Raw genomic sequence first — 27408 nt, 5'->3', positions numbered from 1 at the left:
TGATTGATCTTAACGTACATCAGCACCACAGCCCCCTATAGAATCGAGGCACAAAACAGTAAAAGTCGCACAAAAATGAAGGAAAATGTTATTTTTTTTCCTTAGGAAATATTTCGTTCCTCCTTTTCCATCCGGCGAAAAACTTTCTAATAAGGCAATAAATAGGAAAAGTTGACTTGTAACTTCGCAATACGGCCATTCTTTAGTCCTCAGGGCAGGGCGAAAGGTTTGTAAAGCCTACCCGAGTGGCAAGAGGATCTCTTTCCGGAGAATCGATCGAGCAACACCTGCCCCGCGGAGCTTCGGCTCCAATCGCTCCCAGAGTCACGTGCCGTTTCCAGGCCCTTTGTCGGTTGGGCCCCGCTCCTCTGGCGGCCCGCGCGAAAAGTGGCCGTCACGTGACCGCACTGGAGACGGGCTCGCTGTGCGTGCTCCTTTGACAGGCAACATGGCGGCTACGGCGGCAGCCAAGGTAGCTCTTAGGCTCTTTCACCATCCAGGGGGTTTAGCCGCCGTCGCTTGGTCACCCGCCTCCTCCTTCTCCCTGGGCCGCGTGAGCCCTAGCAGCTGTTGTGGCCTGACCGCGGCCGTGAGAAAATACAGTTCCGAAGCCAAAGGACTGGAGGAGGAGCTGCGGGTTCGGTATTTGGACGACGAGCATAAAGGTAACGGCTGGAGCCGGCGTGGATGGAGCGGGGTCTTTTTTTTTTTTTTTTTAACCTGTCACTCAGCCCTGAAGCAACATTTCCAAAGAAAGCCATTTGTTTTCCCCCTTCCTCCCTCCCTCCCCTCCCTCCAGTTCTGCCCTGTAAGGCTTTTTGCTTGTCAGATGCGGAGACTCGTCGATGGGACGCCTTCACATCCAATTATCTGTCCGAAATGATGAAGCTGCCTGACCCTTTCAATTCTGCCGTTGGCGGGGGCGGGTTGTGCGAGCTGCCACAATCATAAAGCGCATGCGCGGCTCTTTCTCGTGTTCTGTGATGCTGCCTGTTACAGTCGCCGTTTCGGGAAAGCCTTACTCTGGTTTAGGAGACTGGGGAGGATGGGTTCCTGGATTGTAAGGTCAGGATGCCTGATGTGCAGACTTTGAAAGTCCTGCGTTTTATTTGAAGGTGGCCTGTCATTTAGCTGTCGCTGATACACGTTCCTATTTCTAAAAAAAATACAGTCTATAATTATTCTTAGTGTTTGAGAATGCAGAATTTCTTGGAAAATATGTACGGATAAATACTCGAATCATATTGAAATCTTATAAATCTATCAAGAATGTCTGCCCAGAACTTAAGCTAAAAGTACAATAAAGTTTTTGCATTTTAAATTGAGCTGATTGGATGCACCTACACAGATATACTGATTATGCTTTCTGGAATGATGTACAGTTATCTTTTGAATGTCATGTTCTTGAATTTTGCAATATATTCAGAGATCAATATAAATGATTATTTTAGATAAGTAAAGTGAAAGGAGAAAAGTGTACTTTGAGAGGAAAAGCATTGAAAACTCATGCTTTGTGAGAAAATATATCTCTAATTTTATGCTTGTTTTAATTCTCATTTCCTGTCTTTTTAATAAACATGGAAGATTGGGAGATGAAATACATCTATTCCAATTTATAGTGTATTATTTATAGTAAATAGTTTTATGGTACAGGTAGTCCTCGATTTACAAGAGTTCATTTAGTGACCGTTCAAAGTTATAATAGCACTGAAAAAGTGACTTGTGACTGTTTTTCACACGACCATTTCAGCATCTCCATGGTCATGTGACCAAAATTCTGACTCTTGGCAACTGATTTATGATGGTTGCACTGTCCCAGCATCATGTGATCATCTTTTGTAATCTGACAACAAAAATGAATGGGAAAGCCAGATTCCCTAACAGCTGTGTTAACCACTTTAGTGATTCATTTGATGACTGTAGCAAGAAAGGTAATCAAATGGGGCAAAACTTAACAAATGTCTCACTTAGCAACATAAATTTTGAGCTCAGTTGTGGTCATAAGTCAAGGACTACCTGTATAGTGATTAGTCTTTAAGTATTTACTCTTTTAGAACTTGTATCTTGAGGACCCAGATTTTTGGGGGTAATATGCTGACTATACACTGCTTAGAGAGGGCTGTAAAGCACTGTAAAGCGGTATATAAGTCTAAGTGCTATTGCCATTATTACTTTATTTTATGTTATTTCTAATTTATTTTACATTCTTACTTTAATAAGATTTTTAATACTCCAAATTATCTAGTATAGTTTTCAAATAAGAAATATATTAAAATGTATTTATCAACTAAGCATTAATTGTGTATTTCCATGCTAGTTATTATATCATCTAAATTTTCAGATAAATGCCCAGCAATAATTATTCATATAAACTGCTGCATTTTCCCCCAAAGATGTAGAAGTCTTAAAAATGTAGCATTAAATGTTTTGGAATGCATAACTGATTTTTGTAATTATTTTTTGTCCTGCATTCAGGAATTGTTGTACTTGGAATAAACAGAGCACATGCAAAAAATGCACTTAATAAAAATCTTATTAAAACGGTAAGTAAATGAAACTTTTAACTACTTACTAATGTGCAAATCTGAAAATTAGTGTTAATAATATCCACACCTTTTCTCTGTAGATATCAAAAGTTATGGACGCTTTGAAAACAGACAAAAAAGTACGGACAGTTATATTCCGAAGTGAAGTTCCTGGGGTATTTTGTGCTGGTAATGCAAACTTAATTTTTATTATCCATCTGGAAATCCATAATCTATTAAACTCAGCAGAAGTAACTCAGAATCCTTTATTTGGGAACTAAATATAGACAAGTTCTATGTTTAAGTAATATTTGCTGTGCCTTTTTAAGAAAAAAGTTCCATAACATGTAATGAGCTATATAGACTGGAGAACTTTCCTGACTTTGTGTGCGTGTGTCTAAATATCTATATCTATGCAGGTAGTCCTCAGATTATAACCATTTGTTCAGCAATTACAAGTTACAACAATGCTGAATAAGGAGGTTTTAAGATATATCCTCGGAATTACAGCCCTTGCCATGTCCCTGCAGTCATGTGATTCATATGCTTGCACCTGGCTTATGATTACAACATCTCAGTGAGCCACAGTTACACAATCTCAGTGTCCAGCATTCCCTGATTGTTTCCTAAAAACAAAGTCAGTGGGTAAGCTGGCAGGAAATTAAATCATGTGAAGTCCTGACTTAATAACCCAATGCTTTATTTAGCCTCTCATTTCACATTCATGATTCTGGATGATTTACAGTTAAAAATATAAACATTTAAAATTGCCATTGTTTTAAGGACAGCAAATATTACTTCCGTAATTGTCATTGCTAAATGATACAGTCATGTGACATCACATTTTATGACAGAGATAAGAGTTCCCAATCCCAATTGCCATCATAACCCATGGACTGTCTTTATCTGTTTTTGAACTGAAGCTTCTAAATATTCCTCAAAGGCAACCCAATGTAAAACAGGAATTAATTAGGGCCTGAGTGACTCTGAGCATAGAACCTCTTGATCTAGGATTGGGTTCAACTGGAACACAACTGAAAGCTGCACAAAAAGACCCTTCTAGCTGCAACAGTGACCTCTTCAAGGAACAGTTGTGACTCCAGAGCATACCTGGTCTGCCTGGGGAAATGCAACCATGTATAATTTAGAGATCAGTAGCTCTGATGGACCATGAAAATCCACTGTAGTATCTGAAATTAAGCATTGCCAAAAGGAAAAGGATGATGAATTTTTTATTTATTTGCCTTGTCTAATGTTAGAAATGTAGTGTATATTGTAGCTTTCTAAAATTTGTTATTTAAGGGTATTTTATCTGGAGCTTTAGCTGCGAAGTGTTTCAGATCCTCTTATGATTAACAAGAAGCAACATTCTCAAACCAGTAATATTAAGGAAACCTAGACAACCTGTGACTCATTGGGTCACTGTTTCAGAAATATTTCCTTATTTAAACAGAGAAATGGAATGACCATGGACATCAAAAATTCAGTGGGAGGGGGGTGACTTTTGAATTTCTCTCAGTTTCCCCACTGAATTTCCTTGTAGGAAGCTAGCAATGAACATTAGAAATTGCCCTGCCCTGCCCTGCCCTGCCCTCTGCTTCCCTCCTCTCCCCTGACTCACAAAGGACTGGCCATGAAGCTGTTAGGGGAAGTTGAAAATGAAGATCACATGACTATAGCAGTGTGATGGGAGTACTGAAGAAATAGCAACTGGCAGCGCTGAAGCAGCCACAAGTTTCCAAAATTTTCATTCCCTTGGGGAATAATGGGTTCCCACATTCTGAAAGTTATCCCATTTGAGATATCTTGGTTTAAAAAGATTACAGACACAAGTTTTAATAGTATGTAGATGCAATAATGAGCTACAGAGGAGGGTTAGGAGATTTATATTGAAGAAAGTTTTTTGAAGTTGAGAACCTAGTTTGTAGCAGCCAATAAAATATTACTGTTTACCCCTCATATTGGAAAGGAAACAGAACTGTGTGTTTAAATATCTACTCAGTTCATTAATTATTTTATGTTGCTACCATGGCATGGCATCTTCTCTGTCTTTTTCTTTAAAGTTTCAAAATTTAAAGTTGAGCCTTATACTCAGATAATGGTTCTAAAGTACAGTGCTACAGAAATTGCATATTCTTGCAATTCATCATTATTAATTTTTATCCATTTTAACTAAACAGCAAATGTAAAGGCAGTACATATTTTATTGTAAGTGTAACTTGTGGCCAAGGCAATAGTTTTGCAGAGACTCTTATTTCTGTTGCCATAATTTTAGCAGAGGTCTATTTAGTTGTGTAGGCTGAGAATAATAACCAGGAAATGTTATAATATTATTTTCTTTTCTGATGTCACTGAATGTCAGTACTTTTTTGCTACTTGTTTAAATTTTCTGATACTTAAGTTTTGATTGCAAAATATCTAGATTAAGAACATAAAAACGGTATATACTCTGTTGCTATTAATCAGAGTCAGAAATTACATAGCTATTTGTAAAATTATTCTGAAATTGATTTGTAATAAAGCATGTGTGAGTAATATGTGTGAGCTTGGCTTTTTCAGGAACAATTTCTTTAGATTGTGTAAACCTTTTATATGTTATTAGAGCTGTTAGATATGATCATATAACTGCAAACATTCAAACATTTTTCCATCTAATAATCTTCTAATTATAATCCTTCCATAATTGCACTCCTCAGTTTCAGGTCCAATGAAAATACATTTAAGTTAGTTAAATGAAGACTAATACAGCAATCATTGAAATAGACAAGATAAATTGAGTATTTTTCATTTCTTGGGTTAGGGGAGCATATGAATTATATGTATTATGGTAATCAGTAGGAAATAGCTCATTCTAATGTCCTACTCCAAATGCCTGATATAAATCTGATATCCCTGAAAATGTATAAATGGCACTTTTAAATCTGACTCAGATTTTTTTTTTACTTGTTAATTTTTTTAAATCTTGGCAGAAATAAAATCGGCTATTGCATCACTAATTTTTGTCATCCTGGGCTTTTAATATATGTGAGTGGGATTATATGAAATGTTTCAGTCACATTTAATTATGGATACATATGCATGTCGACTACAATTATAAAACTTTTTATATAGACTTTACATAGAAAAGTTGTTGTTAATCTAAATTTAAATAACTGGCTATAGACTTAATAAATTTACTCTTTTGTTACATTGACTGTATAGAGCAAAGTCTCTTAATTGCTCTAATTGAGTGCTTTGCTTCAGATGAGACTTAAGCATGAAATTTGAAACAATTATTTTTTGGTGTTGGATAAAATGTATAACTTTTTATAAATGATTTGTTGAATTGTTGACATGTTCCTTATTTTCATTTTCCTTATTTTGTTTGTAAAATTGTTCATTTTATCATAGCATTCAAAAGATATGGTCATGCTTATAACACCAAGAATTAGAGATAGTTTTCAGAATTATCACGAAAAACAAATCCCTTTTTTACATAAACAGTTGCAGCCATCTGAAAATTAGTTTGGTTTGTTTTATTAACTTCCTCCTCTTTTTTTTTCTTTTTTTTTTTTTTTGCCCTTTATGAAACGAGGACTGGTTTATTTCCATGTTTTCTATGAAATATGCATATAAAACATGCAATGGGGTATGTTTTAAGTACTTTGTAAATTGTATACACATTTTTATTTTATATCCAAATGTTTGTAAAGAAAAGTGACAGAGTTTCCAGATCTTGTCAAGAAATAGATTTACATTTCCATGTTACTTTTTCTGAAAGTATGAATGGATTATGCCATTTTGGTTTATTTCACTTATATTGCCTACCTCCCAGAAATCCTAGCCAGCCTTGCCATTCATGAAAATGCTGATGTTCATACATTTGATGGATATTGAGGTTGGGGAAGATGGGTTGATTTGAACAGAAACCGTGATGATATTTAAATATGACCATAAAATGTCATTTGCAGGTGCTGACCTTAAAGAAAGAGCTAAAATGCATGCTAGTGAAGTAAGCTCTTTTGTCTCAAAAGCAAGATCTACTATTAATGAAATGGGTAAGTACAACTCCCATTGAAATATTCCTGATAGCCAATCAGTCATGAATGGTAGTACTAAATAAAGTTCCCAGTGATAAAAAAAATCCTATTTAAATTTTTCATAATTCTAATAAATTAAGATTAATTATCATTAACATGACAAAGAGATAATTGTCACTAAAGAATATTAATTTTCTTATATTTCTCTCTGTTGTTAGATACAGTATTACTGAATTGAGTATAAATAAGCCCTGTAAATGTATAGACAGAATTTATTTCAGTGAATATCCTTCACAAGTTTTTTTTTTTTTTTAAATTTGATTTATATGCCGCCCTTCTCCGGAGACTCAGGGCGGCTTACAATGTGCTCAGCAATAGTAAGTAAATAGTAAGTTAAACTCTCAAACAGTTTGAATAGGATCAAAATGGGGGGGGGAATTAAACTGTTTCCTAGAAAACTTTAATCGGAAACTTCAACTGATTTAATGTTAAAACAAACGTGTTCTAAACAGTTAGACTGAGAGAGAGAAGGAGTAGAGCCAAGGCATTTCTTTTTTCCACAGTATCAAAACATTATATTTGTAAATTTTTTATTTTTAATTTGATTTATATGCCGCCCTTCTCCGGAGACTCAGGGTGGCTTACAATGCGCTAAGCAATAAGTAAATAATTCAAAGTGCTTACAATTATTTTATAATTGTGTTTCAAGCTGTCAATTCTGTTTATTATTTTATTTGTTAAATTTATTTACTGCCTATCTCGCCGTGGGGCTACTCTAGGCGGCTTACAATAATAAAAAGGAATAAAAATTGAAGAGAATGTAAAACGAGCAGAAGTAAAATAATAGAACAGTAAAATAAACAATGACAACAGAAACAATGAGAATATTACATCAATATGATAAGCAAAAAGATGGAATTGGTAGAGAGCAGGGGAGGATGGAGTCTGCCATCAATCTAGCAGCCACCTCTGTTCATGGATCTCTCACTAAACATGCCAGTTGCTAAATATTCTTTTGTAAAGAGGGAAAATAACTTCATCAGCAATTCAGAAGGAATATTTACAAAAATTCATAAAAAGTTTTTGATAATGAGGTTAAGAATCCATTAAGATTGGAATGGCAGTATTTTAAGAATTTATTGTCTTTCAGTGATAACTTCTGTTAGCGTTGAGTCAGTTATCTTGTATTGAAACAAACAACTAAGTAAAACTTACATATTCACTGGTAGTACAGGTGTATGACTGCTGGTGACAAACAATGAGTGGGGTTGTTATTATCGAATTTCTATTTGATCCTCCTCATTTCATAGCTCCTACTTGAACAAAAGGTGGAGTCTGTAGCCAGGAGGACCTTGGCTGCTTGGAAATGGAGTGGCATATAAATTAAAGTAATAAAGTAAATAACTTCCATATTTGTTAGTTTCATGAATAGATAACATCTATTTTGATTTGCATATTTACAGATCAGGAATTACTGTTTTGTCATAACTGCTGCTTATTATAATTAATTCTGGTATCTTGTTTTTTTTATTGCTGTTAATATCCCAAATATCTTTGTAGTCAAAATTTAGTTTGCACTTAATATTGGACGGAAACAAAAAAAAAATGCTGTTATCCATAGAATCACACTTAGATAAGATGGACGGCACATAAATTAATAAATAAATAGATATTAGAAATTTCATAAAATTAATTTTATATTACAAATATTGACAACTGGCTGAAAATATTTTTGTTAACTTTGCCTTTTAGCTAATCTTCCAGTACCAACTATAGCTGCAATAGATGGCATTGCATTAGGTGGTGGCCTGGAATTGGCTCTAGCCTGTGATATAAGAGTGGCAGGTAAGATTTAGTCCTATTTTTAAAATTAAAGCGTTTTTCTAAACCTTGTTTAATTCAAGTGTAGGGGAAATTATTTCTGAATGCTATTTTAATGTAATTTTGAACATCTCAACTAATTATTAATTAGTTGTTTAATTAGGTAATTATTATAGTACCTACATTAGGGTTAGCATGTATCTTTTAATTTTTGGATCCAGGGTAAATGTATTTAATCTAATATAAAAATTTTGTGATTTGTGTCATGAAAGGGTTGTTGCTAATAAGTACAAAAAAGGATAAAAAAAAGGAACAAGTTAATGAAGTGTTCACATTAAAACAATTTTTTCCACTTTACAGGAGTAGGTGAAAGGTTTTTATGTCACCTATCCTGGAAACATCCTCTAGCTTAGACTATTGGATGGAGATGGTTGCTAAAACTGGAATGGATCCCTCACTTCTTACTTGTCTCATTCAGATCCAGAAAATTACAGCATTAATAAAACCAATGATGGAAAAAGATAATTAACCTTTGTTTAATCAAAGCTTTTAGACATAAAACCAAACACTAAATTATAAAGATAATTGCATGATGGATATTGTTCTGTAGCCTTGCTCTAAGTGAGAAAGTTCACAGGAAGAGAGGATGAATTACAACTTCCTGTATCTGAATTTCTCCCTTTAAAAGCATTTTAAAAAATATATTAATAAATTTATACCTTGCTTTTTTTTTTCTTTGCGTAAGCAACTCAGGTGGTTTACAGCAATTAAAAAAAATAAAAATACAAACAATAAAAGCAACAGCAATATATCCCAATTAAAATATTTAATCATTGGACTGTCCAGTTCACTACAATTTGCCTAGTTTAGCTGGAGATCAGTGTATTGAAAAAATACATACATAAATACATAAAGAAAAGTATTCTAAATGGGCATATATTGTATGCAGAACAATTGCTATACAAAGAATTTTATTTTCCTGGGTGTGAAAATATTAGAAAATCATGACACATACTGGCTTTTTACAGAGAACAGAAATGGGCACTACAATTTGCACATAGGCACTAAAGAAGAGTTGATTTCCTACTTCCTGCAATGCCCTTTCTGAAAAATGAAAAGCTACAGAGCCTGTTGAGAGAAAAAGTTTTTTCCCATACAACCTAAGGCACAGTGGAATTTGTTTTTGGTTACTTAGTAAACCATGGCTTAGTGCTGAATTGAAACATAGCCATTAACATTCTGCCCTTTTTAGTGTTTTCACTTTTATCTGAAACTGTTACCATGAAGCTACAGTTTTATTTTATTAAGTTCCTGTATTTTATTAAAACAATTTGTAGGTTTTTCAAAAACCAACTTTCTTTTTTTTTTAAAGCTTCTTCTGCAAAAATGGGTCTAGTTGAAACAAAATTAGCGATCATTCCTGGTGCAGGTATGGAATTTTTTTTCATAATTATGTCACAGTTCTTTATAAATGTTATTGTTATGTTCCATCTCTTGAATGTTGTCCAGATGCTGGCCAGTTTTGAACAACATTTTCATTCTGAATTTTTTGTATATAACTCCAGGTGATGAATATACTTAATATAGTCCTGCCTCCTATTTTCACCATAGCAATAACCTTGTGAGATTGATTGGGCTGAACCAGAGTGACCGGCCCAAAGACACCCAATTGGTTTTTATTCCCAAGGGAGGTCTAGAATGCACAGTCTCCTGGTTTCTAGGCCAGTATATTAATGACTTCACCAAATTGACTTTCAATACAGTTTTTCCATCTCTATGGTTTGATAACTGTCATAATGTTGTTAATGTCTTACCAATTTATGATATCTAAAGTGTGTAGTCATGGAGAATGGAAATGAAGCCAGGTTGGGCTGGTGAGGATATCTCTCTACTCTTAGACTGTAGAGCATTTTACCTTCTAATACCATTGTACAAGCAATGAGCATGGATATGCATGCTGCCCATTTTTACTTGTGAAGATTTTTAGCATTAGAAATGAACTCCTTTGGGCAGATTGGGGATTTTTGCTGCTTAGTTTTCTTCTGTGCAGCAAAAGTCCCCAATCTGCCCAAAGGGGAAGGAGAAGTTGCACTTCTTTAATTTTCTTCCTTTGAATATGCAGGTAGTCCTTGATTTAAAACCCACTGTTGAGACCAGAATTTTCATTGCTAAGTAAAGTAGTTGCTAAGCAAGACCTGCCCGATTTTATGAGCTTTTTCAAAACAGTTGCTAATTGAATCATTGCAATTAAGTGAATCACACAATCCTTAAGCAAATCCAGCTTCCCTTATTGACTTGTCAGAAGCCAGCTGGAAAGATTGCAAAATCTGATCACATGACCCCAGAATGCTGCAACAGTTATAAATACAAGCTAGTTGCCACTGCCTGAATTTTGATCATGTGACCGTAGATATGCTGCTATGGTCATAAGTGTGAAAACTGGTCATAAGTCATTTTTTTCAGTGCTGTTGTAACTTTGAACAGTTGCTAAAGAAATGGTTGTAAATTGAGAACTACCTGTAGATATAGTTGCACTGCCCAGATGATCTTAGATTTGGCTGATAAAAATTGAAGATCCTATCTCTTTGAGAATGTAGGAGTTAGAAGGAAAAATAGATTTATTCTATATTGCTTTGTCTTGACTTCATGAAGAAATTATAAATATGAACTATTTCCTACTTCAGTGACTAAGATCTGAAATGGGGGCATGAAGACAAAAAATTCTGACTGTTTTATCAACTATGCGTCATTTTTCTTTATGATAGGTAGCTAAATATTTTCTTTTAATATTTACTATATCTGTTTATCATTTGTCAAACTTTAAATATTTCAAAGCTTGATGAATGTGAATAATGTAAAAATAGCTGGTTTGTATAACTATACAGGTAGTTCTCGATTTATGAACATAATTGAGCCCAAAATTTATGTTGCTAAGTGAAATATTTGTTAAGTGAGTTTGGTCCATTTTACGATATTTGTTGCTACAGTTGTGAAGTGAATCACTGCAGTGGTTAACTTAGAAACATGGTTGTTAAATTAATCTGGTTTCCCCATTGACTTTGCTTGTCAGAAGGTCCCAAAAGGGATCACATGACCCTTGGACACTGTAACGGTCATAAATGTGAACCAGTTGGCAAGAGTCTGAATTTTGATCACATGACTACAAAGATGCTACAATGTTGTAAGTGTGAAAAATGGTCATGTCTCTTTTTTCAGCACTGTTGTAACTTTGAACAGTCACTAAATGAACTGTTGTAAGGACTACCTGTAATGCTAATCTGTACCTAAAGCTAACAAGAGGAGGAGAGTTTGTACAAGAAACAAAAAGAGAAGATTATTTTCATTAGAAAACAGTAACTTTTTGACAAAATGTTGGAGAGAGGTTGCCATTTTATTCTCTACTAGATACTTTGTTTATGACATGTCCCTTAAGGGTGAACTGTGTAGAAATTATATATCCCCAACGATAATAGCCAGGTGCACAAGCTCCTTTATTACTACATGGTAAAAATTCATGAAGATGCAGACTGGCCATTGAATTACAAAACATAGCATGTGGTGATTTAGCACTGTATCTTTTTTGGACCTGTGAATTTAAGAGTATTGACATGTTTCTTGAACGATACAAAGGGACACTTACAAAATCAAAGCATTTTTATATGCAAACTCTGATCATAAATCTGGGTCTAACTATTTGAGCTCATGATTAATCTGAAGTCTTGATGTTGTAATCAAATTATTTCTCATCATTACTAGTTTGTATGAAAACTCAACTTTATTTGCTTTTGATATAATATTATTTTAGGCTTACAAAGTTATATACTCTCAAGAGAAATGGTTATAATATAATAGTATAGAAAGCAGATGTTTCAACCACCAATCTTATTTCCAAATAATTAAACAATGTATCTCAAGTGCTAATAGAAAGAGGTGGATTAGTTCTGTGTTTATAAATTAAGAAGAATAGTGTGGCTTGCATGTGTTTTCCTGCTTGCTATCCCCAAAATAGAATTTGATTCAGATGAATTTCATTGTAACTGATTTAATAAATCTAGCAGTAGTTCCTCAAATGACTTAGACTTAGAATAACTTTATTGTCACTTTGAATGTACACTAATCGGCATACATTAAAATGAAATTTCGTTGCATACAAAAAACCCGATAATGTCCCATTATCTGGTTTTTTAAAAGCTTCTTTGCATTATACAGCATGTTAAAATATATTTCTAGGTATTCTTCAGTTGTACTTGGAATAGGTAATATAATATCAGGTGACTTTATTTGCCAGTCTTGCTCCTTAATCATAGTTTAGGGTATTAGCTTATTTGTGTGGAATTTGATAAATATGAGAAACAGAATATTGTTTATATTATCCTTTCTTTATCTCCTGGCAAAACTGACAGAAACCCTTACTCCAAGCTTTGGTGCAGATCAGTAGATTTAGAGAAGGCGAAGAAGTGGTTGGTAAACACCAATAGATGATGTTTAGTAAACCTGAGCAATATTTGTGGATTCTTGATTTAGAAGCTTTTAATACATGTATTGCTACAGCTGAAAAATGCAGCTATTGATCAAAATCTTCAAAGTACATTATAAATCAACACCCAACCATGCTTTCAGTTACAGCTGAGTTAGCATAATCGTGCATTTAAAACATAGGTTTTCTTTAGTCATTATAGAACATGAAGCATGTACAGAAGAATAGATTTTTAGAGGTGATGATTATCCATTTTGCAGTTCAATACTGACAGCTCATATAACAGGAAAAATTATCTACTTTTCTCTGCTGGTTTTTCTGAAGGCCACAGTGCATCACACTTTATGTTTTGTATTGTGGTTTATTTTTAATTTAAATATGTGGTTTTGTTCTGGCTACTGTTAGTTTAATTTATACTTAAGACACAAAATATAGTATTGTGTACTCCGGAAGTCCTTGACTTATGACCACAAACGAACCCAGAATTTTGATCATAAGTTGTTGCAGTCATAAATTGAGGTGATAATCTTCCTTAACTTTTTATTCTGAACAATAACATAGTACTCCAATGTAGCAGTGTTCTCAGAAAACCACTATGACAACACATGCACAATGATGTCATTGCATAAATGCTACCTACCTGCTTTGGAGAGAGCACTTGGAGGATTGTTCTGAAATACAGAAAATCTATGTAAACACTTTACATTTGGTTTGAATGATGCAAGTGTAGACTATTAGTTTTTAGCAAGCAAGCTTTCACAGAATGTTCTGATTCTGAAATTGATCATTTTACCAATTCTATATATTCTGGAAGTGATCTAAATTTGAAATAGGCTGTTCTGGTATCAGGATGGTCCATTGTGGTTGGCAGGGGTGGCTTGGGAGCCAGAACACTTCCAGAATACTTGCTAGTTCCATAATTAGAATATTAAATCACAAAATGTTTGGCATATGCCTCATTTCTTGTATGGTAAATTGGATGATGACTGCTGAAGGTTTTAATGTCTTACAATATTGTCCTAAAAATAGAAAAATAGAAAATTCTACAAAGGAAATGGTATGACTTTGATTTTGAAGCCTAAACAGTTGCCTCTTTTTACTTCCCTCCAACTATGTGAACAAAATTGCTGCTATAAATAGCAAGTGATGCATACACAAACTTTCACAGTTTGCATTAAGAACCAGGACATTATATTTAATAATAAGCCTTGTAAAATGAAAAAGGCAGTGCCTCCCACCCCACCCCAGCTGTACTTCAGATAATTGGGAGAAAACCTGGACAAGCATATAAATTCACTTGAAATCCCTGAGAGCCACCTCAAATTTTGTTGGGCTAGAAAACATGAAAGTGAGATGTATTCCTATTTATATGAGAAGCAATAGTGAGGTTGGAATTAATGGTGAAACCTTAATTAATCTATAAATGGATGAAAAAGTAGATTTATGAATCCGGATGCTGGTATATTTGGGATCTGTATGGAGACCTTAAAACTATGAAAGCTGAAGCTCTTAAATTTTATACAGATTTGGAAGTACTGAACTTAATTATTTTTATTTCACATGAAATCCTTAGAAGGAAGGATTTTATGATAAATTCAATACATGCAGTATTTGCTAACTTAATATAGATGATTTATTTGAAATAAATTTTAACAAATTAATTTGCTTTTGTATCTGCAGATCAGCTGACCTCTTTGTTAAATTTACATAAAAGAATGTATTTAGGAAGTCTTCTTGTTGCTAGCTGATTCTAGCTGTGGAAATAAAATAAGTAGGAAGTAAAAATAAAATAATGATTTAACCAGTTCTTCCTTTGCAAATGCTAAATTTAAAGAGGAAAATTGATTTAGCATGTCTGTCATGTCTGTTGACAGGAAACAAGAAACTTAATTATTTTTAAATCCAGCAATCTTCTATCTTTCTTCTGGGAGAAAATATTTTAAAATGTACACATTCTGAGATGGAAATTCTCTGATGTGGAGTTCTTACAGGGTTTGCATTTATTTGCTTTGTAACAAACTTTATCTTTTCTTTTCCTTTACTTCAACAGTTGTTGCTCTTGTATGAATACAGAAGCTTCCTTTTCTACATTTTTATTTCCAGGGTCAGAGAGGTGAGGAGCTTTAAGCCAGAGCCTACTGTAGATTTATAATAAAGGGCTTTTTTGCCCATTTTTAATATTAGTAGAGTGAGATTTGTTTTTTTCTTTATTATATTTACTTTCTTTTAGTTTAGATCTGTAATCATTATTTAAATCCTTTCTCTTTATGTATCTATTACTTTTTAAGTTTCCACAGAACAAGATGTCTGCCATATTGGGAAATTGGTTTTGAGAAGTATTTTGCCTATGTGAAGGCGTGGGCCTAAAGTAATCAGCTAGAATCTAATTGGGCTCAGATTAAAAAAGAGGGTGGGTGGGTGGGAAAAGTTTACAGCCATATACTGTGTTGCAGGAAATATTCTACCAGGTGAAGAGACCTAGAAGTTGGATTGGACAAACCTGTATTAGTATATGGGTAGTTATTATGCTTAATAGCAATTCTAAAATTAATGTACAATACAAGCTTTGTGACACTGAATTATACTTTATTTTGTTATTAGAAAAGATTTATTAATAACACTATTGCTCTGATTGACATTTATGGCCTCAAGAATAACTTATTGAAATATTACAAAGATGTTTTCCTAAGCCTTATTCCATTCTGTCAACTCATAGTGATCTTAATTTAATTCAGGATTCTCAGCTACATAGAACTCCTCCAAAAGATCCTCTTATCTATTCTCACAGTTTGAAAATATTCCAAGCATACACACTGAAATTTAAACTGATTGATGTATTTGAAATCTAAAAAGTAAATGCACATAAAAACATTTTTAACTAGATTTAAAAAAAAAACACCAAATTATCCTGCTGTGAACGAATCATTTTTATGTACTACTTAATAGGATTCATTTCAATTGCAGGCCACGTTTCAGCGACTCTCATTCTGAAATTTAAAAAACTATAAATCAACCATTTTCAGATGCTATCTGAAAATTTCTGTTAATAGATTTTTTCTTTCTCGGAACATAAAAAAATGAAAATAGTTTCTTTTTCCTACTGAGACATTAGTCCTTTGGGATGTTTTTATATAAATAAAAAAGAGTAAAAAGAGACATTTTAATCTTAGACAGCTGGAATATATGGTTAAAGACTCACGTTTTGCTTATGCTAGAAACCCCACAGATAAATAATGTGAAATATTTATAGTACTTAAATTGGCTATTCCATTGAGAACATTTTTTTGAAATTCTTTAATTAGAATTTTTAGGAATTAGGTGAGAAAACAGGAAAGCTTTTTTTTTAATTATTTTATTTTATTTTATTTCAATATCATGGTATTTGTGCAGTGCTGACTATAGATTATTGGCACTATAATATTTAGATAACCTAGTCCTAGACCATTAAAGATGAAAAAGAAGATATTATATCAGTATTAATTATGATTTAAAATGTCAGCATTAATAAGCTTAAGATAATACAGCTTTTACATCCAAAGCTGAAAATAACAATAAAAAGCAGTTGCACATTATATGAAAATAGTTTTATACAGTAAATGTTTTTGTCCTAAACTGATTACTTAATATTAAGGTCTCCAGTGTAATATTATTTACTGTTGATGCATATTGAAGAAAAAAGAAATTGACAAAACCAAATAGGCATAACAACTAAAAAGAAAAAGAAAAATGAGGCTATTTGGTTTCTGACTTTCCCCTTTTTGTGCTTCAGCTAATTTATAATATTCATAAACATTTAGATTCACAGAGAGGCCAAACTATAAATGTTTATATTTGCCATGCCACGTGATATCTTGTAATTATTCTTGCTTACGTTTAGTTAAAATTCTGTTGTGAATATATATTGTTAATTTTGCCAGTGCTGCATATTTTCCAAATTTAAATTCCCAATCAAATATTGTTGGGATTATATCTTCTTCCAGTGTGCAGCAAAATTTATTCTCATTGCCATAATCATGTATTTCAGTAAATTATGATGTTTCTTGTTGACTGCTAGTGACTGCCTGAATGAGTCTTTACAGTTTTCCTGGCAAGAATTTCAGAACTGATTTGCCATTTCAGTTTTTCTAGGATTTAGAGGGAGTAACCAGCCCAAAATCATTCAGCTGGCTTTGTGCCTAAGATGGGACTAGAAGAGCAAACCTTTCCATCTTTGTGGACTGGCGGGGGGGGGGGGGAGGCAATGGTTTATGCGTGAGTGGCAGGTGAGAGTGCATAAGTATAAAAGTATACAGTATAATCCCACAAGCAGCCCAGATTAAAACAATCAAACAATAACAAATAAAACCAAAACACATCAAATCCACAAACACACAAACCTGAGTCCAAAACCAGTTCTGAAGTATTTTTCAGAACCTTGAAGTGCTTTCTGTATCTCCATGGGGGAAGGGGAAGAGAAGGGTTGCTATTATAGAGGCACAACAGAAAAGGCAAATTTCCTCAGTTCCACAAGATGATAACATTTAATAGAAGGGACCTGCAGTGTTTATTATTGTTTTTATTTATTAAATTTTTATGCTCCCAATCTCCTCTATAAGGTGACTCTGTTCCCATTCTGTTATCACATACTTGGCAGGTAGAAATAATTAAGTTAGGCAGACCTTCAAATGAATTCATCAATGAATGCACCGTCCCGGCTTTGCCAAAGGTCATTGACAAGCATGACTAGCACCTTCTGCATAGAGTCTGAAACTCATCTGAAACATGTCCAGGTAATCCATTTCCTCCAAGATCCTCTGTAATTGTTGCCCAACCACTTTCTCTACAACCTTTACTATAAAGTGGAATTTGGAACCTGGAAAATAATTGTCTAAAATAATGTAATGGCCAATGATGGACTCCTGGGAAGAGGGGATGCCATTGTCTCCTTCAGACCAGCAGAACCACTCCCTCAAAGAAGCAGAAATCACTGCATGGACCCATCCCTTAATTACTCCCATGTCACCTTCATAACTGGGGAGAGTTCAGGATCTAACAAATGTGGCTGAACTAACAGACAGAAAGTCCTTCAGTTAAAGATTGAATATTACACTACTTACATGTTATCATTGCTTAACATCCATCAGCAGTGTAGCTTATCTGTTTGACTGCAGCTGATGTCTAGATAATAAAGGTACTGATCTGTTGGTTAATGAAAACTAAAACTTACTTTGTTGGGCCAAATTTCAGCGTATATACTTTCTTAAATTATTGATAAGTGCATTTTTATAAATATGTTTGATCTATTTTCTATGTTGGAAAGTTGCTGAGTGGAGATGACCTGTTAAAATTGGGTATGTGTACTTGCCTTGAGAAAGAAAATAATATGTGTATTATGTTGTGCTTTCGATACATGTGCATTTTCTTAAAGTACTTGAACTCTTACTCTTCTTTTCTGGTTGCAGTAATAGTAAAATCACTCTAAGGCTTATTAATCAGTCACACTTTTAAAACTATATTATTATATTATATAATATATTAACATATTAAAGATGATGATACTCCATAGCATCAGTATTTGTGTTTTTTCTTACCTTTCCTAAACTAAACTACAGGCGGGACACAGCGACTACCTCGTACCATTGGTGTGTCTCTGGCAAAAGAATTAATATTTTCTGCTCGTGTACTTGACGGTGAAGAAGCTAAATCAATAGGCTTGATCAGTCATGTGGTTGAACAGAATGAAGCAGGGGATGCTGCCTACAGAAGAGCGTTAGACCTGGCAAGAGAATTTTTACCTCAGGTACAGTCTCAGTGGATGATATTCTTTATTCTGTCATTTTGTTGCAATAGATGACAATTATTACTATAAAATATATTGAAAGCCCTCCATTACTTATAATTACTTATAATGCCAAATTTTCTTCCTTGGTTGTTGTTATAGGCATATTATTCATCTATCCATGATTATGTTACAAATCTTAAAATATTGAATTAATAATAAATATTGGAGGGTTTTGTTATTATTTGAGATTTAGTACTTTAACTAGTATTTTTGCTTAGTATCCATCATTTTCTTAAGCATCTTACTATGGAAATTTTTAAAATTCTTTTGTCTCCACATTTCCTAATTTAGTTTCCCAAAATAAATTAAAATGTTGAAGTTCTGTTAATCAGTAAAAAGTAGTGAAGTGGCACTTTATAGCCCAAATTATAAATACAAATTTCATTAACTTGATGGAAAGTGTATACTTATAAATGGGTTTAAAAAGTAAAGTATGTAGTTTTATATATTAGATAATATCCTCTATAATATTATAATATTTGTTTATTTGATTACTATCTAGATAGAGTAAAAAAATATTTTGATTTTTATTGATCTGAAATGATCAATTGTTAGGAAACAATAGATAAAAGAATATTATTCTGTTGTCAAGTATAGTAGACCTAGCATTATCTTTGTTAAAGGTCAGTATTGTCAAGCTCTCAAGCAGTCTACAAAGTACATTTTAAAATTCCTTAGTGAACAATGTGGTATATGATCACAATCTATTTTGTTACCTTTGGCAGGGTGGGTCGGTCTGTCTATCTGTCTATCTATCTGTCTGTCTATCTATCTATCTATCTATCTATCTATCTATCTATCTATCTATCTATCTCCATACATCTATCAAATCATAATACTTCCCATCCTATTAATACATTTCATATTAATATTAAAATAGGGGCGCTTATTGCGTAACTTGTTAAGGGAATGCTCATAACCCAGGGATTACCTGTAGAATGATTAGATAGTCATTCTGCTTTCATGAAAGCTGTAAATTTGTTGGTTTTTGCCTGCAATTTTTAGTACTCTAGTTTTAGTGTTGTTTGTTCAATATGGGGAAGGAGGTAGGTACTGTTACTGTTTTATGCATTTGAAGCAACACACCTACCAGCCAGTATATTCAGTAGGTTGAAGTTCCCAAGACCATAAATCTAGAGGACCAATAATACACTGTATAGTCCTTGAAATGTCATACTGATGTATGTACATTGAGGTATTCATACTATACATTATCTGTTCTAATACTTATAGTGCATAGTTTTTAGACAACATACTTCTACTAATAATTTTTAAATTATTCTTAATAGCAATATCCTGATTGTCACTAGCAGTGATTTCTGAATTACTGTGTGCCACTCATTGGAGATTAAAGTCTTGAGAAATGATGAAAAGTGCTTCATTTCATTTCCATGCAATTGTTACATCTGGGAAGAAATATCATGAATGACATATCTTGATAACACTTTAGTATGGTTGCATAAACTCATAGAAGAATTTTATTTTAAAATTGAATCTTTCAATCTACCTCATATTAATTGTAGTTATAAACAGAGGTGAAAACTGAAATGAACAAGTGGAACAGTTTTTATTGTGCTGTGTTTCTTATATGAATTATGTGTCTGTGCAGATCTTTCAGAGTATTCAAAACATTTTGTGAGTCCCCTGAACCCATATATACCACACAGTTAGATGTGGCTCTCACTGAAATCCTTTCAGTTGGTTTTCAACCATGACAGTATTAACATAGCCATTCTTGAACTGCTTTGTCTAAATACTTTTTTTCCTTTCCTTTTTTCCTTTTAGTTTTCTTTACTCTTTCTCAGAAATTCCTTGAGTTATTAATTGCGATAATTTGTTCTTCAGTTACAGGCCTCTAATCTTGAGCTTTATGGCCCTAAGGGCTTTGATCTGTATCTTTGCTCTGGTTAAAATCATATGGGTTAGATATTTGCATGGCTTTTAGGTATTTACTAAGCAAGTTCATCACAATCATTCCTGTTTGCTTACTTCTCTCTGGAAACAAACTTTAAGGGCAACTGGCCCTGAAGTGCTTATAGCCTCTTCACCTTCCTTCAAGTCTCATACAATTACCATGTATCAAAGGTTATCTGGCAGCTTAACTCTGTAAGAAAATATTTGCATTTTTCACTCCTCCTTAGAGTTGTCACCACTATTGTCATCCCCCAGATCGTTGCCCATTAAAGGTTCAAAGTTGTTTTAGCAATCTGCTGCGTTCATTTCCCAATGACCTCAGGAGCTGCAGTTTGTCCTGCTACTCTTTTTCATCTCTTACTTATGAACCAAACTGACTTTCCTTTCATACAGTGTATCAGGGACAAGCCTTCCACCCAGATCTTAATTCCTTCTGCTTTACAGATTCATGGCACATAATCAACCAATCTTACAGCTTGGCTTCAACAGTCCTTCCAAGTCAAGATAGAACTGACTTCGTTGGCTTCTCAGAAGCTTTCAACAGGGCTAAATGGAAATACCAAAGCCGTAATTGAATCCTGTGCAATATGGGGGCCACCATATTTTCCCCATTGTCTTGCATATGAAATAACAAAATTTGGTTCACTCTTCAGTAAAGTATATCTTGCAGCCTTTCCTTCCTTGCTTAACACTTCTTTTCTTTTACATAATTCACAAGTGAAGCATTTCATGAAAGTCCTAGACTAGATAGTCCTTATTCTCCATTGTATGTATGTATGTACGTACGTATGTACATATGTATGTATACATTATGATGAGGGCTTTCCTTATTTTCCATAGAACAAGATAGTCCTTTATCGAGGTATTTTTTTCATTCAAAATAGTCTGTTTTCCCAGTTCCTAAACACCATTTAAAAAATTGTGCAGGAGATGACCAGGCTGAGCCCAAGGGAGGGATCAAATGGGTCATCAGTCTCAAGTCCCTTCACGCCCCCAAGAGATCTAAGGCAAGCACACCTTGAATTCCATTGACTCTTATCTACTGCCAATTTGCGTTGACTGTTAATTCAGATTCTTATAGTGTTATAACAGTGTTAGCATATAATAAACCTATATTCATTTGAACTGTCTGTACTCCTGATTTCTTGCGCTTGACACATTGCTTTATTCTTTTGATGCTTATCATTTTTAATTAGGTTAGGCCAGAGCAATACCATTTCACTGGGATTGAAGTTTATTATTGTTTTTTCAAGGTTTTTCTAAGCTCCATACTGATGTATGGGATCATAAAGGTTTGCTCCAGCTATTGCTGCCTGATTCTCATTCAGATTGGCAGCTTTCTTCCTGCTTATATTACCATGTTTCCCGAAAATAAGATCCTGTCTTATATTTTTTTGAACCTGAAATAAGCGCTTGGCCTTATTGCCATGCACTCAAAAGCCTGATTGGGCTTATTATCAGGGGATGTTTTATTTTGGGGGAAACAGGGTAGGTAGCTATGAAAATTTAATCTTCACCTACCAATGTAGAAAATGGAAAGACCATTGCTCTTTCTGACACATTGCGATGACTAGAAAGAAATTTTCTACGTATATATTTGTTTGAATTGATAGATGACCGCTTACAGTAGTATATTTGCAGCCAAGAAACCTTTTTTATTTTTGTTGTCCTGTATAAATGTTCAGAGACAGGTCTTTCTCATCTTGGTGCTCTATTTGATATTAATTTTCCAAATGCCAAGTTTACTTTTCAGGAGTTCAGCTCTCATACATATAGCAGGTGCCATAAAACTGGCCAACAAATTACAGATTTTATATTCTAGAAATTCTTACAAAAATTGCAGTGCCTTTTTTTTTTAAATGTATCATATTGTTTAATATTTCTTAATAAAAAATTATTATAATACATATAGAAATACAAATAGAAGTATAAATAAATGAACTTGCTAAATATAGCTTTGTATATGCATGCATATATCTATTTTATAGATTTAGATCATACTTCTTTTTTATATAACTCATGGTGGTGTACTTAATCCTCCTTCCTCCGATTTTCCCTACAACAATTCTGTAAAATGGTTATTCTAAAAGAAAGAACTGGCTGAAAGCTACCAAGCCAGTTTATGTGCCTGTAGAAGTTCTACGACTCATAATCTGATTTTTAATCCAGCACTTTTATCATTAGTTCCAGATTAGTTTCATATTGCTGATACAGTATTCATTCTATTATGAAATATGTTTTAAGCCCTTGAGTACAAAACCCTATTCTACATAAAAGATGCTAGATTCAATATTGTGTTTACTGAAGTCAGCTTGTCAAGTGAAGTTATAGATTTAGGTCTTAATTCTTACCCTCAAATGCTGTTATGGTCCACATGCATTTCCATAAATGTAACAATTAATACAATTGACTTCTGAGATAGCAAAATGAAATTTTGATATTTGAATCCTTTTTAAAAATCACAAACCTTATTTTCTGTGTTGAAACTTACATTTCTTTTTAATTTTAGGGACCCATAGCAATGAGAGTTGCAAAATTGGCCATAAATCAAGGAATGGAAGTAAGAAAATCTATTTGTGCATCTTATTTAATCTTTTTTTTAAAGGGACAAAGTACATGCAGAAATTGTATACTTGATATATATGGATCAAAATCTCTAAAACAGTAGTTGGATGTATTGTCTCAAGCACAGTATGGAAAGTTTGGAAAACTGAAACCTATCCATACTTTTTTCCTGACTACTATACTTCTAGTTTCATTGCCTCACAAAATCATGAATGTTTGAATGTGACCCTCCTATTGCACACAGAACAAAACGAATTGTGCAGATTCCTCTCATATCTTACTTAGTCCTCAGTTTGAAAGGAGTAATCCCTATAAATCAGCTTATTTATTCCTTAACATTAGAAAGTCTGCTAAGCTATGATGTCTTTGTTCATTTTTGAATTAGTATTTTGAATACAACATATTTTTATCAGGCTTGCAAATTTCTATTTGAATAAAGACAATATATTTCTTTTCTATCCTCACTAGGTTTCTGAAAATATGTATTCTAGCACAATTATACTAGAAACTGGTATCTTTAGACTTCTTAAATGTTTAGTGAACATTATCCTTTTATCTATTTTTACAAAGCATGACCAAAAGCTATTTTCTTTAACATAATTTTATCAAATGTTTTTAAATCAAGAGTAAAAATTAATAAAAACTAAGAGTAAGAAAAAAAATAATAAGGAAAACATAAAATAGAGCTAAAGTTCAAGAAGAAAAAAGTTACAGAAAAATTGAAAAGGAAGAAGAAAAATAAAGAAGTGTCTTCTATTTTTATAGCAGTTATAAATACAAATATACAACCTCTTTCCCTATTTTTTAAAAAATACTTATTGTCAAAACCAAAGACCCTAAGTTTATTTTTTCTGCTTTATGCAAAAAGTTCAAAAGGGATACCAAAAGTTATCTTTTGATGTATTTTGTGATATGGCTTTCTGAAAGTATGATATTGATCTATGTATTACTTTATATAAGTATATATGTTATTTATAGGTAGTTCTGTATCCCCAAGTTCTTAAGGAATATGAGAAGCATATAAGCACACAGTAAATGTACTCAGCAAAAGTATTTGTGAATTTTTGTTGAAATAGGTCTCAAATGGAAATCCCAAATGGTGCTTTGAATGCCCTTATCTGTATATGGAGAATATATCCTGTTACATGCACTTAGTTGTTTTAGAATTTGGCTAAGATTAAATTGCTATTAAAATGTGGGAAAATGTTAGGGATCACATGATTTCTCATATTTTTCTTATATTTCATTTCACTATGACCACTTATCCCTTGTGGCCTTGTATACATAAACGTTTTATATGGTTTTTCATTTCAGTTTATTTTTTAAAATGTTATATCAGTGACTTTACTATTATACATATAAATTAGTCATAAAATGGAATGCAGTATGCATCATGTAGCAGTTAGAATATAAATTCTTGGAATACTATGTTGACATCCTGTTAAAAGTACTTTAAAGACATTAGCTGGATTTCTGTAATCGGGGCACATTTTCAGTATAATAAAACTCTAAATAAAATTTCACAAAAATACAATAGATTAGGGCCACAAAACTACAGCTTCTTTGTACTTTAATGTGTGTGTGTGTGTGGGGGGGGAAACCTGTGACTCCCAAATCCCATTAATCCCAGCAAACATAACCAGGCCTGAAAAGTATTGGAACCTGCCACAGATTCTGTACATCCTTATTAAATTCTAACCTAAGATTCTATTGAAGTATAGCCTCAATTATTATTATTATTATTGATAAGAATATCATTTTTGCACTAGTATGCAGAATATTTTCAACACTGTTTAAATTTATTTCACTTCTGTTGTTATTTAGGTAGATCTGCTAACAGGTTTGGCAATTGAAGAAGCCTGTTATGCTCAGGTATGAAATTATAATTATCTTTCCTTGGTGCCTTCCAAAATCCCCACCCCCAAACTATTTCCCATGTTTAAATATTGGTAATATGCAGATTGCAATGTCATCACTCAGTATCAAACTAAAATAGTTGATAGTTCAGTTTTGATGATGAGGAATTACAAATATTTGCTTTGCACCTCATGTACCTCACTTTTTGGGTGAGAACTTTACTCATTTACTGTTCAATTGTATATACAGTATGCCTGCTTAGAAATATGACTTAATTCCAGATTAATATATACACATTTACAGTGTTAGAGTGCTCGTGTTGAAATGAACACCTATTCTCATGAATCCTACCTCTGGCCTACCTCTGTGGGTGTTGCCAGCATTATTTAGAAATGCAGACATCATAATAGTCATCCAGGTCATGGTTGTCCCAAAGGTGCTTTTCAAAAGGCAACTGAACTTTGTTTTTCCTTGAAGACATTTCACTTCTCATCCAAGAAGCTTCTTCATTGAAGCTTCTTGAATGAGAAACACAACTTCTTCAAAGAAAAACAAAGTCCAGTTGCCTTTTGAAAAAGCACCTTTGGGACAAATATCTCTGTTTCTCCTTGTACTACTTGCAAACCCTGTGAGTTACAGGCAAATTTGTAATCTAGAGTCTTCCTCACCATTGTATTATTTTACCATTGAAATTTATCAAATTAACAATCATGTAATCTGAATAATAAGTTGAAATAGATCAGCAGCATTCTGGGTACCAAGGTAATTCTTATATCCTAAGAATGTCTGGGAGGTTTTGAAGACTTAATGGGAGGTGGGCTTTTTCTTTATTCTTGAGTGCACCATACTAATTCTGTTTTACATGAATTGTGATTGGTTTATTTGATTAAGACGAGCTTATTCAGAAGTGAAAACTGGAAAGAGATGCCCATTGCTGTTCAGTTCTTTCAGGAGTATTTAATTTTCCTGCAAGACCAGTTTTAAAAAGCCACACGTCACAATTTACATCCTTGTTGCAAAATTAATAGTTACATATATACATTCTTTTTTGAGAGATTCTCATTTCAGAACGAACAAATATGAGATACTACTCTCAGTTTTATCCCATCTCTAATAACCAGAAAAATTTTGATTATAAAAGAGCATGATTGATTTACAACAGCTGCAAGCGTTTTGTAGCCATGGATTGGCTTACATTTTTTCTTATCTTTCTGCTAACCTATATTTTTGGGTGATGTTTGTATATAAATGTAACTAATTTACAAGAATTGAAAAAGATTTTCTTCTTTGTAGACTATCCCAACAAAAGACAGAATTGAAGGTCTTCTTGCTTTTAAAGAGAAAAGACCTCCTCGCTACAAAGGAGAGTAAGAAAAACTTCTTTTAAAATGCAAATGAAATAAAAGACTTTTAGCTTACTCTTTGCCTCAGAATGTGGATTACTGCAACTATGGAAGTAAATGTAAATACCCACAGATTGATATTTATAATGTATATGTCCTGAAGACTTTTCTGTGAAATTGCAAGGTCATTGAATTCTACAGCACTTTATTCCACATCTTTGAATTGTATATCTTATCAATTAAATATATACATTCCTAAAGAGACTTAACTATATAAGTGTTCTGCTGTTGGAACAAAATAATTCCGCACACTGTAGACTATATTGAATAAATTTATCAGTAGATCAGCAAATGCATTTTTATTCCATCTGAATGTGTAAATTTATGACATTTCCCAAATTGATGAAAGAACAACAGGGAGTATATTTATATACTCTTGAAACAACTGTACAGCTTGTATAATTGTAAAGAGTTATTCAGCATATTAATTGTGCTATGCTTCCATCATAAGATTTTAACAATAAAATAGACTGAAACTTAGACTTTTTTAATTGGGATTATTTGAGTGCAGCATAAAGATTGAGTTGAGGGTTTGTTTTTGTTTTTTTTGTGTATGGCACATGAGTTTATTATTGTGCGTATACAGGTAGTTGTTGACTTACAACAGTTCATTTAGTGACCATTCAAAGTTACAATGGCACTGAAAAAGTGACTTATAACCGTTTTTAACCCAGCAACTGCAGCATCCCCATGGTCATATGATCAAAATTTGGAAACTTGGCAAGTGGTTCATATTTATGATGTTGCAGTGTCTCAGGGTCATATGATCATCTTTTGCAGCCTTCTGATAAGCAAAGTCAATAGGGAATCCAGATTCACTTAACAACTGGGTTACTAACTTAATGACTGTAACAACTGTGGCAAGTAAACTGATAAAATAGGGCAAAAGTCACTTAACAAATGTCTCCTTTAGCAACATAAATTTTGGGCTCAATTGTGGTCTTAAGTCAAGGACTACCTGTAGATATATACACCCATATACACACAATCACACATACCAGCACAG

At 33.3% G+C, this 27408-nt stretch overlaps 1 protein-coding gene across 1 annotated transcript; it reads left to right on the top strand.

Moving 5' to 3' along the window:
- The first annotated feature begins 414 nt into the window (after positions 1-414).
- On the top strand, positions 415-26745 carry AUH (AU RNA binding methylglutaconyl-CoA hydratase). Its single transcript, XM_070938705.1, has 10 exons — positions 415-665; positions 2476-2543; positions 2627-2714; positions 6476-6562; positions 8297-8389; positions 9738-9794; positions 18434-18621; positions 23087-23137; positions 24967-25014; positions 26293-26745. Exons 1-10 carry the CDS (start codon positions 449-451, stop codon positions 26368-26370), a joined length of 975 nt encoding a protein of 324 aa, XP_070794806.1. The 5' UTR covers positions 415-448; the 3' UTR covers positions 26371-26745.
- The last annotated feature ends 663 nt before the right edge of the window (positions 26746-27408 follow it).

Source organism: Pituophis catenifer, unplaced genomic scaffold, assembly GCF_029215685.1.
Source record: "Pituophis catenifer annectens isolate HBS135680 unplaced genomic scaffold, rPitCat1.0.hap2 SCAF_2, whole genome shotgun sequence".
NCBI lineage: Eukaryota > Metazoa > Chordata > Lepidosauria > Squamata > Colubridae > Pituophis > Pituophis catenifer.
This window is presented reverse-complemented; position numbering and strand designations above follow the sequence as displayed.

Coding starts and splice junctions, on each gene's coding strand:
- AUH (XM_070938705.1), top strand. CDS start 449: ATGGCGGCTACGGCGGCAGCCAAGGTAGCTCTTAGGCTCTTTCACCAT. Junction 9,795..18,433: donor AGCGATCATTCCTGGTGCAG/GTATGGAATTTT, acceptor ACTAAACTACAG/GCGGGACACAGCGACTACCT. Junction 18,622..23,086: donor CAAGAGAATTTTTACCTCAG/GTACAGTCTCAG, acceptor TTTTAATTTTAG/GGACCCATAGCAATGAGAGT.